The sequence below is a fragment of the Nannobrachium achirus genome (genome assembly GCF_963921795.1).
Source record: "Nannobrachium achirus genome assembly, chromosome: 12".
Taxonomy (NCBI): Eukaryota; Metazoa; Chordata; class Actinopteri; order Myctophiformes; family Myctophidae; genus Nannobrachium; species Nannobrachium achirus.
The window spans coordinates 36,784,225-36,800,509 of record NC_137832.1 but is presented as its reverse complement, the minus strand read 5'-3'; the positions used below and the strand labels follow the sequence as shown (position 1 = coordinate 36,800,509).

At 40.9% G+C, this 16,285-nt stretch overlaps 1 protein-coding gene across 2 annotated transcripts; it reads left to right on the top strand.

The window, feature by feature from the left end:
• Window positions 1-23: 23 nt before the first annotated feature.
• Window positions 24-13,953, top strand: rmi1 (RMI1, RecQ mediated genome instability 1, homolog). Of its 2 annotated transcripts, none has more exons than XM_080738941.1 (9): window positions 24-115; window positions 1,489-1,653; window positions 4,257-4,367; window positions 5,218-5,367; window positions 5,943-6,013; window positions 7,411-7,534; window positions 8,076-8,181; window positions 9,269-9,446; window positions 11,715-13,953. In XM_080738941.1, the coding sequence occupies exons 2-9, from the start codon at window positions 1,498-1,500 to the stop codon at window positions 12,829-12,831; spliced, it is 2,013 nt and encodes a 670-aa protein (XP_080595067.1). In that variant the 5' UTR covers window positions 24-115; window positions 1,489-1,497; the 3' UTR covers window positions 12,832-13,953. The 2 variants fall into 2 exon arrangements, with proteins under 2 accessions (XP_080595067.1, XP_080595066.1); XM_080738940.1 differs by having other exon boundaries at window positions 25-115; window positions 1,475-1,653.
• The last annotated feature ends 2,332 nt before the right edge of the window (window positions 13,954-16,285 follow it).

Genomic DNA, 16,285 nt, shown 5'->3' with positions numbered 1-16,285 from the left:
TGTTTAACATAGCTTGGTTGAAATGGACAGATGGGTTCTCTCTCTCCGGGTTCTTTCCCTAGCCTTTTAGATTAGAAGATCTTCCTTTAGCAGCTAAAACTTGCGATCTTAAAAGGTAACCTGAAGTTTACTGGTGATGATTTGTTATGCTATAGTAATGCTCTCACGTTTTACTGTAATTGCCGTTCATTATGACAAAATGTTACATGGGAAAAAGTGAAGTAATAGCATTAATGTTAGTGAAAGACTGACATGAACTTTGGCGCCTTGTTTTTTTTTTTTTTTTAATGTATTTTCGTCATTCATTGATAGTGGGGCAAACAACTGTTGCATGTTATGACGATGCATATTGCAGACAATCATTTACTACCTCCTCCACTCTAGCATAGATCTGCAATCCCATCCTTCAATAACAATCCATTGCTTGGCTGTCAAGCAATTATACCTATACATAAGATATGCATATGCAAGAGTTCTTGGTGTGGTGTAGCATTTGGATCAATGCTAGTTTGTTACATTACTTAGCAGGTGAATCAAAACACGTAATAACTAATTAAATATAGTGATACATACCTGTATGTACAGTTGATTGATTTGTCTTTCCCTTGTTGCATTCCACATTTCACAGTGTTTGTAATTCAACTTATTATATAGCTATTTTATTTATGTATATTTTTTAGAACTATTAGTACAGTGATTGATGCTAAATAACACACCATTTCGCAAGAGCAACTAGTAAAACAAGTTGGCAGGAGTTGTGCACATGCAGTAATGGCAGCAGAAACAGAAGAAACAGGTTCAGGTGGAGACAGTACGTCTATAGTGCTGACTGCTGACACAATGTGACATTTTAGATTGTCACTAAAATAATTGCGATTAACGATTTGTGTTTCTGTAGTTGACAATTAGGCTACATTTCTGTTTGGCTTTGCCTTTTAGTTTCTGAAGTTGCACATGGCAGATATTTCTTACTTATGCTCTTCGCCCCCTATGGGAGATTTTGCCAGATAGGGGCATGACACATCAATATACAAAAAAATTACTGACATATTTGACAACTTTATACTTAAAAAAAGAACATTGATAGTGGAAATAGCCGGTTTACAAGCTCACAATGCGTTGTGAGCTTGTAGATTGTCTTTTTCCACTATTTTAGATATTTTTTTTTAACGATTGTGGCAAAATAATTGTGATTATGTCAAATAATTGTGATAAGACTAAAGGCCCATTCCCACTGGGCCAGATAACAGATATCTGGAGATATTTCTCCAGATATTTTTCCATGCAAAGTGGATGGTAGATACAGATACAAAAAAGATTTGCCACAGATAAAAGTATCTGTGGCAAATATCTGTGGTAGACTTTTTTTTTTATCTGTATCTACCATCCACTTTGCATGGAAAAATATCTGGAGAAATATCTCCAGATATCTGTTATCTGGCCCAGTGGGAATGGGCCTTAATAATTGTGACAGCCCTATTCATCTAGAAGCGGAGGATGGCTCCTGAGACCCAGGGAGTGGTGCGTGCGGCTCAGGCCTGGCTGAGGACATCATGGCATGTCCAGGTACCCTATGCTTGGCTGGAGGCCTGTGTGGAGTGGCTGCAGGAGGAGGGAGGAGGTCGTCTCTCACAGCAACAAATTAACCAACAGGTAACAAGGATGGATGCTTCTGCAGCTCCATTCAAAACAAACAATACATATGAAGCCATGGCTGGTCCTGGAAGATATGGACGAATTATCACAATGTTTTGGACCAAATACCACAATATCAGTATTGTAGGGCTGATTATTGGTGGTGCTTTCACAACAATATTGACACTAATATATTATATTAGGTATTTGATAAATACAGTGTCATCATGAATGCCTATATAATTAATAACTAAGTGGCAAATAACAGATGCAACAGTTGGGTAAGATGAGAAGTAACATTGCAATGCTTTCCTGTAAAGCAATTTCTTTACCATACTGTAGTGTAGTGTATATGGCCATAAAGGGGACATGGGCAGACAGATACAGAGATCTCTATATATGGGCATAACGGTAAAATTAGTGGTGCTACTGTGTAGGTGTGAGGGCTGAGATGTGAGGCCCGAACCGAACCTTGTGTGTGTGTGTGTGTGTGTGTGTGTGTGTGTTGTGTGTGTGTGTGTGTGTGTGTGTGTGTGTGTGTGTGTGTGTGTGTGTGTGTGTGTGTGTGTGTGTGTGTGTGTGTGTGTGTGAAGCGCGTGCGTGTGTGTAATTGTGTATCTGTGTGTCTTTCTTTTCTCCTTGCTCTCCCTGCCCCACGCCCTTCTTTTTCTTTTCTCTTCCTGAAAACAAGAACGATGGATTTCACCCACTTTTACACCTGTAAACGTGTGATGTGACAATAAAGATGATTGTTTGTGATTCCACTACATTTCAAAGATAAATTTTGACTTCACTGCATTTGTATGAAGGTTGTCGTTACTTTTTAGCATAGCTGTGAAGTCAGCTGTAGATTCTTTTTTTTCCTTCTCTTTGGCCTCACACTTTGTTCCTCACATGAGGAAACCACTCACAGTAAACCATGGATATCTTAAAAGCTTTCAACTGAAACGATTTTCTCTGCAGTAGGTGGTAATGGTGATGGAGGTGTGGACATTTCTACATCTTACCTGGCTGTAATCATCCTGTCGCTCAAGTTAAACATAGCGCTACCTGCCTCTGCTGCTTGTCAAAGTCCTTTTAGTTCAACTGGATTGATCTTCAGCCCATGCAGGGTAAAATTAATTAATAACAATTTCAAAAACAGCTTCTGCTGAAGTTAAATAAGGACAAGTTTGAATAGATTTGACCAGGCTGAGAATTCTCTCCCATCACCACGGTTTCACCTCATTTGAGATGCACAGTACAGTATAAGTAATTCCCAACAAATTGTTTACATAGACAGACCATAGAAACTGTACCCGTTTCACCTATAAAAACTGAGTGAGTGAGTGTGTGTGTGTGTGTGTGTGTGTGTGTGTGTGTGTGTGTGTGTGTGTGTGTGTGTGTGTGTGTGTGTGTGTGTGTGTGTGTGTGTGTGTGTGTGTGTGTGTGTGTGTGTGTGTGATTGAATTGAATTGAATTGAAATTGAATTGAAATTGTGTGTGTGTGAGAGATTTGGTTGCATTTCATTCAATGTGAAACATTTTATAGGAGGCTTTGTGTAGTATGATGGTTCTACAAGCATTCATTAGGTGGTGTCAGAGAGTTGGGGTTATGTAAAGGCTTTGTGAAAACAATAAAGCAATGTTTTAAATATTTAAACGAATCAGAATAAGCTTTATTGTCACATGGCAGGTTTACAGGTGTAAAGAACTGGGTGATTTTCTTCTTACAAGCTCCATCATTTGTATTTTTGGTTTTCCAGGAAAGGGAAGAATAGAAATAGGAAGAACAAGGAAACCGGTCATAAGGAAACTAGCCTCGCGTAGCCAGGTTTACTCATCTGCGAAGAGAAAAGCCTGGTCAAGATATGAGGCAGAGACCTTTCTAGGAGGTGGGGCTGAATTTTCCCGGAAGTTGTATTTTTTTCACTGGGCAATGTAAAAAGACCACACTGCGTGACGTAACGTCCGTTAAATGCAGCACTTCCGCTAGCAATCTTGGAACCAAGCGGAAGTTATATCTTGCCCAGGGTTTAAGGAAACATAGTAGTCAAGGAAAATGTACTTTTGAATACTAGTAATACAAGTTTATACTAGTATTATGAGTATTTTTTAAAGGCAAATACTCCAATACTTTAACTCAAGCTAAAATCTGACTGAGCAACTTTCAGTTGTACTGAAGGGATATTTCACCAGGTGTACTTTGACTCAAGTGACGGGATGTGTACTTAGTCCACCATGGCCCTGGGGGGGTCTATACTCACTACATCTATGCATTTCTTTTATTTTATTTTACAAATGTCTTTATTGTTTTTTGGCAGATAAACAAGATAAAGGGTTAGTCACATCTATGCATTTATTTAATTGAGTTTATTACATTTGATTAAATGTGTTGTAAAGCAGGAAGACAATACAGACTGACATTAGAATGTTTTTTTTTAAGCCTTAATTGAGGACAACCACCACATCTTTGTGTGTGTGTGTGTGTGTGTGTGTGTGTGTGTGTGTGTGTGTGTGTGTGTGTGTGTGTGTGTGTGTGTGTGTGTGTGTGTGTGTGTGTGTGTGTGTGTGTGTGTGTGTGTGTGTGCGTGTGTGTGTGCGCGTGTGTGCGTGCATGCGTGCACGCTTGCCTCCTTTAGGTTTTAGACCAGTGGCTCTTGGTAGACCTGAAGGTCTTGGGCCATGGTGTCCTTCCTGATGGCCTGTCCCAGGCCCACAAGACAGAGCTCAATGGCACCTTCTGTGTCCAGGTGGGTGCATCATCGTATTGTTGCTGTTGTGCAGAAACCTTGTACTGTATGTCCAAAGTTACCTTTTAGGAAAAAAGAAAAAACACATTCAAGGGCCATTATCTGGAAGACTTAAAGAAAACAATAATATGCTAAAAAAGGTATAATGTAAATATAGATGTGGTTTAAATTTAGCTTTGGATGGTTTGTAGACTACCTGGTTGGAGCTCCTAAAATAGGATTGGGAAGCTCTATTAATGGCTGGCACATGAATAGATGAATAGATACAAAACCTGACTGTGTTAAAAGTGTGACCTCGAGACCGGTTTAACAAATATAAGTCAATGAGGTAATATGAGAGTATTTGGGATAATGCAATGTTTTTTTTTATATATATTTCTTTTTATTGTTTTTTCTTTTTACACATAACACAATACATATAATCACACACATTCTCACACACATATACACATACCACCTGCACATGCCCAACAAAATTAATGACATTAAGTAATGCAATGTTAATCTACCAAGCAACTATTGAAGTTTAAAGGAGTAGTTCACCCCCAAAATGACTTTCTTTCTATTGATTAGTCACGCCATGGAGACTAGAGTTCAATAATATTTTTAGTTTTTTGTCGCATTCCTAAGACAAAAATGTGATAACAATAAATTTACCCCCATCCGGAATCAATGGGGGTAAATTTACTCGAGTCTTAGGAATGTGACAAAAAACAAAAAAATAGTCTCCGTGACTAATCAATAGAAAAAAAGTCATTTTGGGGGTGAACTACTTTAAGATACATAATAATTAAATATGCATGCAGGGACAATCCTCAACAATTGAAAGTTGTTCCTAATTATGTTTTAGGTTGACTCATTACTGGACATCAGTCAGCCAGCCTATGGTCAGCTGCAGAAATGGAAGGGCAAAGACTGTACAAATGAAGCTGTATCTGAGGCCACTCAGATCACCCAAAAGCCCTGGGAGGCCAAAACGACCCGCATGCTGCTGCTACAGGTCTGGTGCAGAGGACAATAGAACCCATCCCGACCAATGGCAGATTTTGGAGACTCCTAGGCTGATGTTTTTACTGACATTTTGTGAAAAAGATTTTCTAATCAATTTGAATAACCTGGGTTTGATTATAGTGAATTACTCTGTCTCTCTAAGGTGCTTAAAAGAGTGAGTGATAAAAAACACTCACGATAATCGTATCGCGGAGATTTAATTTAGCGTGATATCGTCCTCCGTCATGCACTGGGATCAATTCACCTTTTTATTTGCCAGGCTGCATATCCGGTACCATTTAAACCCTCTATAATTGGTAAAATAAAAAGGTACTTATAATATATGTACTTGATACAGTCCTTTTCTCACTCTCTACCAAATATCTTTGCCAAAAAATAGCCGATCTACAAGCTCACAACGCGTTGCAACGCTTGTTGATCTGCTATTTTTTGGAAAATGTTTCGCCCAAGGATAATGGATGTTGGGGATATTTTGATTATCGCCATAATATCGTAAATCACGATTTCTTTGGTCACAATAATCGTGATACGACATTTTCATATCGTCCCATCCCTATTATGCAGGTGACAGATGGAGTCCAGAGCCTGGAGGCCATGGAGTACCAGCCTATCCCTGCACTCAGCGCAGCACTCAGGTCTGTGGAATGGTCCCTCCTTCACTCAAACAACATGTTTTGATTACAGTTACTGTAGGAATGAGTTTGACTATACAGGTTGTTACATGTGAGACCTTGCCACTGGAGCGCCCATTCCATATCCTTCCACAATATTGTTTTCTCCAGGATGTTTGGAGAACACTTAGCCTGTGATTGGCTGAGATGCAGGGAAGGGAGGCACAATGTTTTGCTTCACATGATAAACGATTCCACACACCACAGCTTACCGACTCAGAACGGTGTGCTCGATAACGTGCGAGGCCATCAGCTGCTTGACAGGCAATCGCTCGTCTAGAGCAGGGGTCTTCAACGTTTCAGGCCAAGGACCCCTTAGTGGAGAGGGAGATGAAGCAGGGACCCCCACAACCTTTTCATAGATTCCATATAGGCCTAGTTTCATCGTTTGACAGCACAATCATCATTGTATTTTGGATTCAATTCAATTTGTGTTAGATATTTAACCACAGTCAATAAATAATAAACTTGACTTTTCAGTCTGTACTTAGTCTGCTCTTTTTCCCCTCTACACCAACCTCTTTGCCAACAATAGCCTATCTACAAGATCTGCTTGTAGATCTTCTATTTTTGGCTAAAGTTCTCAGAATATGGATGCTAGGTTTCAAGTGGTTAATATAAAAAAGGAGAAAAGGTTTCTATCACACAACGATTTGGAGGACCCCCTGTAGTAACTCTGAGGACCCCCTAGGGGTCCCTGACCCCCTGTTGAAGACGCTTGGTCTAGAGGCTTGCACAGGTGCACCTCACGTGCAGTCCCCAAGTGCCTAGTCTTAGGTGCTTAAGACACATCTTGTGCAAGCATTAAGTGCTGTGCTGAGTGCCGACCCTAACATTCTAATCAAATTTGATAACAGACACCATTACAGAACTTCTCCATAAAGGAGGTCAGTGCAGTGTATGAATGACAAACCTCTGCCTGAATAGCTTTTTTCCAGCAATGTTAAGGAGTCCATGTGGGAAAGTGTCTTAAGATAAAGAATGCTAACAATTTATTTTTAGGCAAAGGGAAGGTCGCACATGACGCACAGAGAAACATTGAGAAGAAATGACCAAAACAAAAATTTGAAATGTCACAGTATTAATTTTAAGCTTAAAAAAAGAAAGAAAAAAATAAAACTAAAGAAATGTGTTGTTGTTATCCTTGATAACATATTTATTATTATATTTCAAAGTTGAATTGAATCACGTTTTTTTGGTCTGTTTGCTTTTTTGTTTTTAGAATCTGAATACTTAAGAATAACAACTTTGTTGCACAAACATTTAAAATGATTATGTCATGTTGAAATACATTTCATATTGGACCATTATGTTCATTTAATTTGAAACGGCGATAACCCCCCCTTTGCTCCAACCTCTAGGCCTGGAGTGAAGCTCCAGTTGAAGGGACAGATGGTGTGCAGACTTGGAGTGCTGCTGCTGGGTCCAGGTAACGTGGAGATCCTGGGAGGAGAGGTAGAGGACATGGTGGACAGGAACAGCCAGGTAAGCTGCATTTCTCCTGTAATCAGGCACCTGCACACATAGACATCAAAGGGGACTTGAGCCCTTGCCCCTTTCCCCGTCTGTAGAAAGTGCCCTCCCAAGACCATGAATGCAGTTTTTACTATGGTGAAAGAAATGCAAATTCCCCCTTTCCATGCTCACAACGCGTCACACGACACGTTGTGAGCTTGGAGGTCTGCTATTTTCAGTATTTTCACCAAAAGGCCCTTTTTAGATATTTCAGCCTCTCTAACATTCTCTGCACTTCACTGCCTGTAATGAAATTGTGAAATAACATGCGCGCTCACATACTGTGTGTAGATTTTAAAACGCATACTTTTAGAATTACTGACACCTGCAACTCCATGGTGGTTGAGTCTTGAATGATTCATCATCTGAACCAATTAGGCTCTGTGTGGTTATCCTGCTCCGTATTGTTGTTATCTCTCTTCTTGCATCACCTGAGGTGAGGATAAAAAACAATGTTGCTGGCTTTGGTTTTTGATCCTTGGCAATGGATGTGTTATTTTATCCCCCCCAGGGCAGGCTGCTGTGCAGGGTCCTGGGTCTGCCTGAAGAAGAGCCACAGCTTGAGGCAGACCAGCAGCACCAGCAGCCAGAGGAAATCCCTGCAGAACCAGACCAAAGTATGACCACGCTGGCTTGTGTGGTTTTGTTGTTGCTCCATGTGTGGTTGTCATCAGGGGCGCCACAAGGGGGGTAAAAGTGGGACTGAGTTACTAGGGCCCAAGGTGGAGGGGCCTTAATTAGCTGTTGAAAAATAGCAGATCTACAAGCTCACAGCGCGGCACAGAGAGCCGCGCTGCGAGCTTGTAGATCTGCTATTTTTTAAAACAATGTGAAAATGTGTGCAAATCTTTGAATAATATATGTCTTTTTTTTAAACGAACGTTTGTAACTCAAATTTTGCTTCTGGGGGGGTCCTTGGAACTAAATATTTTGAGATGGGGGTCTGTGGCCAAATACATATCATTTTGGGGGTCCTTCACAGGAACAAAGTTTGAGCACCACTGACATAGAAACATAGGTTTTTCAAAAAATCTTAGAAGGATTTGAAATAATATAATATTCAAAGACTTGCATACATTTTTACGATTTTTACGAAATAGCAGATCTACAAGCTAGCAGCGCGGCACTTGGTGCCGCACTGTGAGCTTGTAGATCTGCTATTTTTCAAAGGTTAAAGTACCCAGGGCCCAGAATTTGGTGCGACACCCCTGGTTGTCATCATCAAGGATAATGATAGGGTGCACCGTGTACCTTCATCTAGCTGGCAGCTGTTTGATTGGGTAAGAAAGAAGGCATTGCATCGTTCTGGTTAACACTGTTCTGAATTAACTGTGAGATAATTACACACCTCCACGCATCATAAATATGAGCAAATCAGTTTGTTCTGTTTTCAAAAATGAAACCAAACCCATTTGAAATGATTTAATTGTAGTTGCATTGTTTGGATGGGACTACCTGAATTAGATTGAAATGCATATTCTGAATTAACGTTAAGATGATTACACGCCTCCGGGCTCTTGAATAGGCTGATGAATACGAACAAATCAGTTTTTTCCCAGGTTGTGTCTGCTGTCTGTCCACATTGTCAAAGCAGCAACAAAATCCATTCGATTGATCCATTGATTTTATTGTCATCAGATTTTTTGGGGGGGCTGGGACCACCTGTTGATCAAATTAAACTGACTGCTGTGGTCGGTGTTGTAGGTAACCAGGAGATGGACGACTTTGATTTAGATGACCAGGAGTTGTTGGCCAGTCTGGAAGCCCAGGAGGAGAGGGGAGGAGCTCTCAGAGGGCCTATGGCGGAGAGTGGCTACGGGACTCTCAGTGAATCCTCCACTGTATCTTCTGTCAGGAGCCAGCCTTCCACGGCCTCATCCAGGTGGGTGGTTATACTGATTGAATAGGGATGGGACGATAATCACGAGTACCTGAGACGAATAACAGTATAAGTCCATATTCGAAGAGAGAGACTGTAAACCACAAACTAGTCATTTTTAATCTGTTAAATTGTTAATGCAATCCCCCCTCATATTGTTTAATTGTCGGTTTTAATGTTATCTGCTCCCTTTGTCTGCTGAATATTGCTTGTACGGACTTAGACTGTTGTTCCACAAACTGTTTTTCCACTTTCCATAAGTTTTATGTCTTATAATTCCCAATATATATGAGTTAAGTAAAAAAATCTAACTTAACAAAATGAGGAGGGAGTACATTAAGACTTTAAGAAATTAAAAACTTCTAGTTTGTGGTTTACAGTCTGTTAAATCAAAAAAAATGTCTAATGGACTTAGACTGTTTATTCGTCTCAGGTACTCTTATTGTATCGCAGATCATGATATCATCCTCCGTCATGCACTGGGATCAATTCAACTTTTATTTGCCGAGCTGCGTATCCAGTTCCACTTAAACCATCTATTGGTAAAATGTACTTATAAAATACGTACTTGATACAGTCTTGTCTTTTTTTCCCCACTCCCTATCAAATGTCTTTGCTAAAAAATAGACCTTGTAGATCTGATATTTTTTGGCAAATGTTCTGCCCCAGGATAATGGATTTTGATTATCGAGATAATATCGTAAATCATGATTTCTTTTGTCACAATAATCGTTATATCAAATGTTCTTATCGTCCCATCCCTAATACTGAAGTGACCTTAACATTTACACATTTTAAAAGAAAAAGATAAAAATCTGCACAGGGTAAATTACTTATTTATTCGGTATGAGAGGATTTCAATTTTTAATGTTTATGAATGTACAGTACATTGCTGTTGTTTGCAACAGTGGACAAGAACACAGTTTGTGGATCAGAAGTGTTAAATAGTAGATAACAACATCATCACTCTCCCACACTCGTTGGCAAAGAACGAGAAATGTCACAGCTTGTGTGAGAAATGTCACAGCTTGTGTGTGTGTGTGTGTGTGTGTGTGTGTGTGTGTGTGTGTGTGTGTGTGTGTGTGTGTGTGTGTGTGTGTGTGTGTGTGTGTGTGTGTGTGTGTGTGTGTGTGTGTGTACACACATTTTTACAGTCTATGGTGGGTTGGTTCTCTTGACACATCACTGTGACATCACAGGTGATATCACAGGTGACATCACCTATGTAAAAGTCCATATATGGGTATTCCCCAGAACCCTTTTATGCCCATATATGAAGATCCCTGATGTCATCGACATCACGGGGGGGAAGAGTCATTGCGCTGTAAATAATATAGATTTATGGATGCAATGGTAAAGGAAAAGGAGACTAATTAAAATATTATTAAAATAACACAAAAATGTATGTGTAGATGAGCCATTTGAATTGAATGAACTCAAAAGTAAAATATGAAATGCTAGCATTTCTGGCCGTGGCATAATGGAGAAGTATGTTGTCTGGAAAGTAAAAGGAGGAAACAAGGACATTGTCATGTATTGTAAGCCTGCTTTAACTGTCTGTCGTCAGTTAGTCTGGTCAGATTCATGCCATGTTCTTAAACTGCAGTATTGTTCATAACCGTATTCTTATAATGATGATTAACCATCTTCGTAACTTGAAAAGTGGGTGTCAGTTGACCTAATCTATATCCCATTGTCACTATATCCCATGCTCTTTCTCTCTCACTATATCCTTGCTCTCTCGATCTGACCTCACCATCACACACGCTCTTTCTCCCTCCCCCCCTTGCCCTCTCCACCAATACGCAATCTATGCATACAGGAGCTTTTTCCAGCAAATCCACCAACATTTTTACAAAGCATTTTGTCCTTAGAATTTGTCTTGCGTAAGTACCGTCATGACGCACTGTCGTGACATATGACATGTTCGTTCACACCACAAATGCAGGAGGATATTACAGACTCCCTGACAACAAGTGAGATTGACGGTACAAAATATACCAGCAATCTAAATCGCCGACTATTCCCATACACCAAAATAAAAATACCAGTAAATTAATGACTTTACAAAAAAAAAAAAGAATTAGGCCAGCCCTCCAGTAAAAACAATCTCAGAATTAATTATTAAATGTAGTGCTCTTTCCCTTTACCAAAAACACATCTAGCCTATTATGACCCATAGAGAGTAATGTTAAAAACTGTTATTCCAGTTCAATATTATTGACTTAAACTGTTCTCTTCCAAAAGTGAAGCTTCCGTATTCTCTTACAGAACTGGGATGATTCAAAGCAACAGAAGTGAATCCATCCAGAGTCATCACTGGGTAAACGATCGGGATTCAGCGCTTACTCCCTTATCTTCTGCCTCACCAACTCACCACAGGATGACAGATCAGGATATGGCAGATGAATATTTCCCAGATGAAGACTTCGATGACCTCCCCTTGGATGAGCTTGACAGTGTAATCTTTCAGCAAAGCACAGACAGCATTCCACAGTCTGACAGAAGTCACAGAAGCAATAGTAATAGTAGCAGTAGTGTAACAGCAAATCCCAACAGTTTTGACAGTTCAACAACACCACCGACTGATCGGTTTGACAGAACATTGCAACAGCAGACGCTAAATCGTTGTGGATTGCAGCTTGGCGTTGGCAACTCCAGATTTACCAAGAAAGACAACGAAAGAGACAGTCAGAGCTTTGGTAGGGAAGTCAGAGGCCAGCAAGAGGCAAATAATTCCAATCCCTTCTCTTTGCAGCCATCACGTGGTGGCGGCCATATTGTGATTGATGATGATTTAATGGATGAGGACATAGATTCCTGCTTTCTTAATGTAAAAGAAAGTACAGCAGTGCAATCTAAGTTTGAAAATGCTCAGAATACAGCTCAGGAAATTGACCATGTTTCTACAACTGGAAGGGAGGAGAACCTTTCCACTGCTCTCACCATAAGCTCGCCACCGTTCAGCTATCTCTGCCTTCTCCAAGACCGGATCGCCACGCCACGTACCCAAGCCACAGAGATCCGGGTCAAGGCCTTCATCGTGACTCTCCTGGGGAAACTGACCAGTAGCAGTGGTCAGTGGCAGATTAGCGTCACCATATCTGATGGTACGGGTTACTTGGACGTGGAGCTGTCGGACAAGGTTTTAGTGGGCCTGTTGGGTTTCACAGTGGCGGAGAAGGGGCCTCTGAAGCGGGACCCAACGCGAAAAGCAGAGCTGGATGCTGGAATGAAAAGGTGCCAGGAGCAGCTAGTGGATATGTGCTGTGTTATGACAGTTGTAGTTGACCCACAGGGGAGTAAAGCTGTCGTGACCAGGGCAGAACCAGTTACTGAGAAGGATCTCCAGGGACTAGAGCAAAGGGTAAAGGACAAGAGGAAATGAAAAGGAAAGATTGAGGATGATAGTTTTGAAGAAGTGTACACATTCAGGCGTCCAGTTTGAGGGTAGTAATGTTTAAACTGGTGCACTCTGCACAAGAGTTCCTTGCACGGTACGCACACACTAACAAAATCCCCCCTCAAGTATTGTTGGGAGATTATCGCTCAAACCCTAAACTGATGTTGTGGATGTGCCGCCCATTCCTGATATGATATGGGGTGTGTCAGCTTCACTAATGACAGCCATATCTAACTTATGAATATGACATCCCTCTTCGCCTTTGTAAAGGCCCATTCCCACTTGGCCAGATAACAGATAAAAAATCTCTTTCTCCAGATATTTTTTCATTCAAAGTGGATGGTAGATACAGATAAAAAGAATATCTGCCACAGATAAAAGAAATATCTGTGTCAGATATTTTTTTTATCTGTATCTACCATCCACTTTGAATGGAAAAATATCTGTAGAAAGAGATTTTTTTTATCTGTTTTTTTTTTTCCAAACCCATCAGTACTATTTTCACGAATAAACATGAATGATACTGCCCTCAAACTAAAGGCCATAATGTTATGTACGACTACAAATTGCCTTTTTCAAAAATACATACACAATGCGATTCTAGTCTATGCACCTTGCAAGTGGGAGAAGTTGTCCCATAACCTTACCACCATGCAAGGAAAATACGTTGAAATATATTGTTTTTTTGTTGTTGTTTTTTTTTTGTAGAAAATAAATCAATACAATTGGAGCCTCTGTTTACAGTATATGAGAAGGTGAAAGATTTGGTACTAACTGGATGTTGGAGAGCAGCAATGGGAAAAGTGCATGTGTATGTATGAGGAAAGGAGGGGGGTTATGATGAGGATGAAAGGAAGAGAGATTTCATCCTCTGATTGTTGTAATGAATTGCTAGCCTTTGCATTCATTGAATACATCCATTGCTCGTGATTGAAAGTTGATTGAATGTCCAAGGGCAACGTGGGTCTTTAATAAACTCCCCCAGAAGAGAATGAGGAGAAAAACAGAAGATAAAGGAGAGGCCATGAGCTTCTATTATTTCTATTCATTACAGAATTCATCTGTTTTGTCTATAATGAATATATTTTTATCTTCGTACCGCAGAGATCGCATACCATATTATTATTTTTTTGTCTTTATTGAACTTGTAATCAAACTATTGCAGAGCTTTTATATTTTTTTAATCAATAAAATTAACTTGGAACAAACACTTTCGTCTAATATCACCTTTGTCTATTTGTCCCTTAATGAGTCCTCTCATTGCCTGCGACACGTATCAGTTATATATTCTAGTCATTTATAACCCTTGTTCCCGTGATGTGACAACACACTGCTGTGTAGATAACAAGGCATTTTCCTCAAGACTTCAGCACTGTTTTTACCCAACCCAGAAGCCAGATATGTACATGCAAGTGCTGCGTGCCATGGCCTTGGTATAGGCCAAGGGTTTAACAGGGGGTCCATGACCCCTAGGGGGTCCTCAGATTTACTACAGGGGGTCCATCAAATCTTTGTGTGATAGAACCTTTTTTCTCCTTTTTTATATTAACCACCAAAACCAAAAATAGCAGATCTACAAGCTCACAACCTCTCGTGCTGCGAGGCGTTGTGAGCTTGTAGATCGGCTATTTTTGGCAACAAGGTTTGGTGTAGAGGGGAAAAAGAGCAGACTAAGTCCAGACTGAAAGGTCAAGGTATTAAGTATTGACGGTTCAAGTGGTTAAATGTCTGAAAACACAAATTGACATGAATCCAAAATACACTGATGATTGTGCTGTCAAACAATGAAACAATATGGAATCTATGAAAAGGTTGTGGGGGGTCCCTGCCCTGCTTCATCTCTCTCTCAACTAAGGGGTCCTTGGCCTGAAAACGTTGAAGACCCCTGGTATAGGCCATGGCTGTCTATGTAGAGTAGTCAGTTCAAAATTCAAGTCTGGAAATGTATCAAGCTTTTGCAAATTTGCAAAGAAAAATACAAACAAACAAAACGAATCCAAGCCAACAAACCTGTGAGTCTTACAATCTCAATACAGAGACAGTGACTAGCTTTACTGTAATAAAGAACTAAAGAACAAAACAGTATTAACAAAAACGGCTGTGTGTGTGTGTGTGTGTGTGTGTGTGTGTGTGTGTGTGTGTGTGTGTGTGTGTGTGTGTGTGTGTGTGTGTGTGTGTGTGTGTGTGTGTGTGTGTGTGCGTGTGTGTGTGTGTGTGTGTGTGTGTGTGGTGAGTGAGAGAGTGAGAGAGTCTGCATGCATGTGCATGTGACTCATTGCTATGCCACTGTGTGCACTTACATTCAGATGGCTGGTCTCAGCTCATTAAGGCCTAATCGGGTTGAACAGCTAAATCAGAGCCCTGCTACGCATGTAGTTATCCTGTTATGTGTTAATGAGGGTGGCTATGATGGAAGGAGGAAACAGGAGCAGGGGGTAAAAAAGGAGAGTGGCGACCCATCGGGAAGTAGAAGTGGAGTAGAGTGATAGAGATGGTGGGAGAGTAAAACAGGAAGTGTGGTAGAGGTAGTTGAAACTGGCATACTGTGACCCCAACTGCCCATATATTTCAGTGCCAATAAAGTGGTCATACCACAAAGGAGGTGCATCTTGTCAGGGTCGTCAGGGTCTACCTGTCAAATACAGAGTATACATGGGTGCGCAAAAAATACAATTCACTAAACCGGGACCCATAGGGGGTCCTCAGAGTTACCACAGGGAGGCTGCCAAATCTTTGTGTGATTGGATAATTGTTTTAAATTAACAACTTGAACCCTCACATCCCTATTCTGAGGAGAACTTCAGCAAAAAATAGCAGATCTACAAGAGTTAAGATCTGTTTATTTGACAGGGGCCGTGCTCATTAATGGACATGTCAGTTTTCACTTCAATGTAAATGAGCCAGAGTTAGCCCGCCGTGGGCAAATTTTCATCTGTAGTCCCTGGACCCCCATTGGTGGTGATCAACCCCCCCAATCCAACCCTTGATGCTGAGTGCCAAGCAAGGAGGCATTGGGTCCCATTTTTATAGTCTTTGGTATGACCCGGCCGGGGAATTGAACCCCCGACCTCCCAGTCTCAGGGCGGACACTCTAACCACAAGGCCACTGAGCTGGTCAGACAGACAGACAGACAGACAGACAGACAGACAGACAGACAGACAGACAGACAGACAGACAGACAGACAGACAGACAGACAGACAGACAGACAGACAGACAGACAGACAGACAGGATCCCCATTGGTGGTGGTGATCAACCCCCCCAATCCAACCCTTGATGCTGAGTGCCAAGCAGGGAGGCATTGGGTCCCATTTTTATAGTCTTTGGTATGACCCGGCCGGGGAATTGAACCCCCGACCTCCCAGTCTCAGGGCGGACACTCTAACCACAAGGCCACTGAGCTTGTAGAACGGCCATTTTCGGCAAATAGGTTTGGTGT

Bases quoted from the DNA above. Each gene is read 5' to 3' on its own strand.
- rmi1 (XM_080738941.1), top strand. From the start codon at position 1,498: ATGGCTCCTGAGACCCAGGGAGTGGTGCGTGCGGCTCAGGCCTGGCTG. The intron at 5,368-5,942 runs GTCTGGTGCAGA...CCTATTATGCAG, and splicing joins CCCGCATGCTGCTGCTACAG to GTGACAGATGGAGTCCAGAG. The intron at 9,447-11,714 runs GTGGGTGGTTAT...ATTCTCTTACAG, and splicing joins CCTTCCACGGCCTCATCCAG to AACTGGGATGATTCAAAGCA.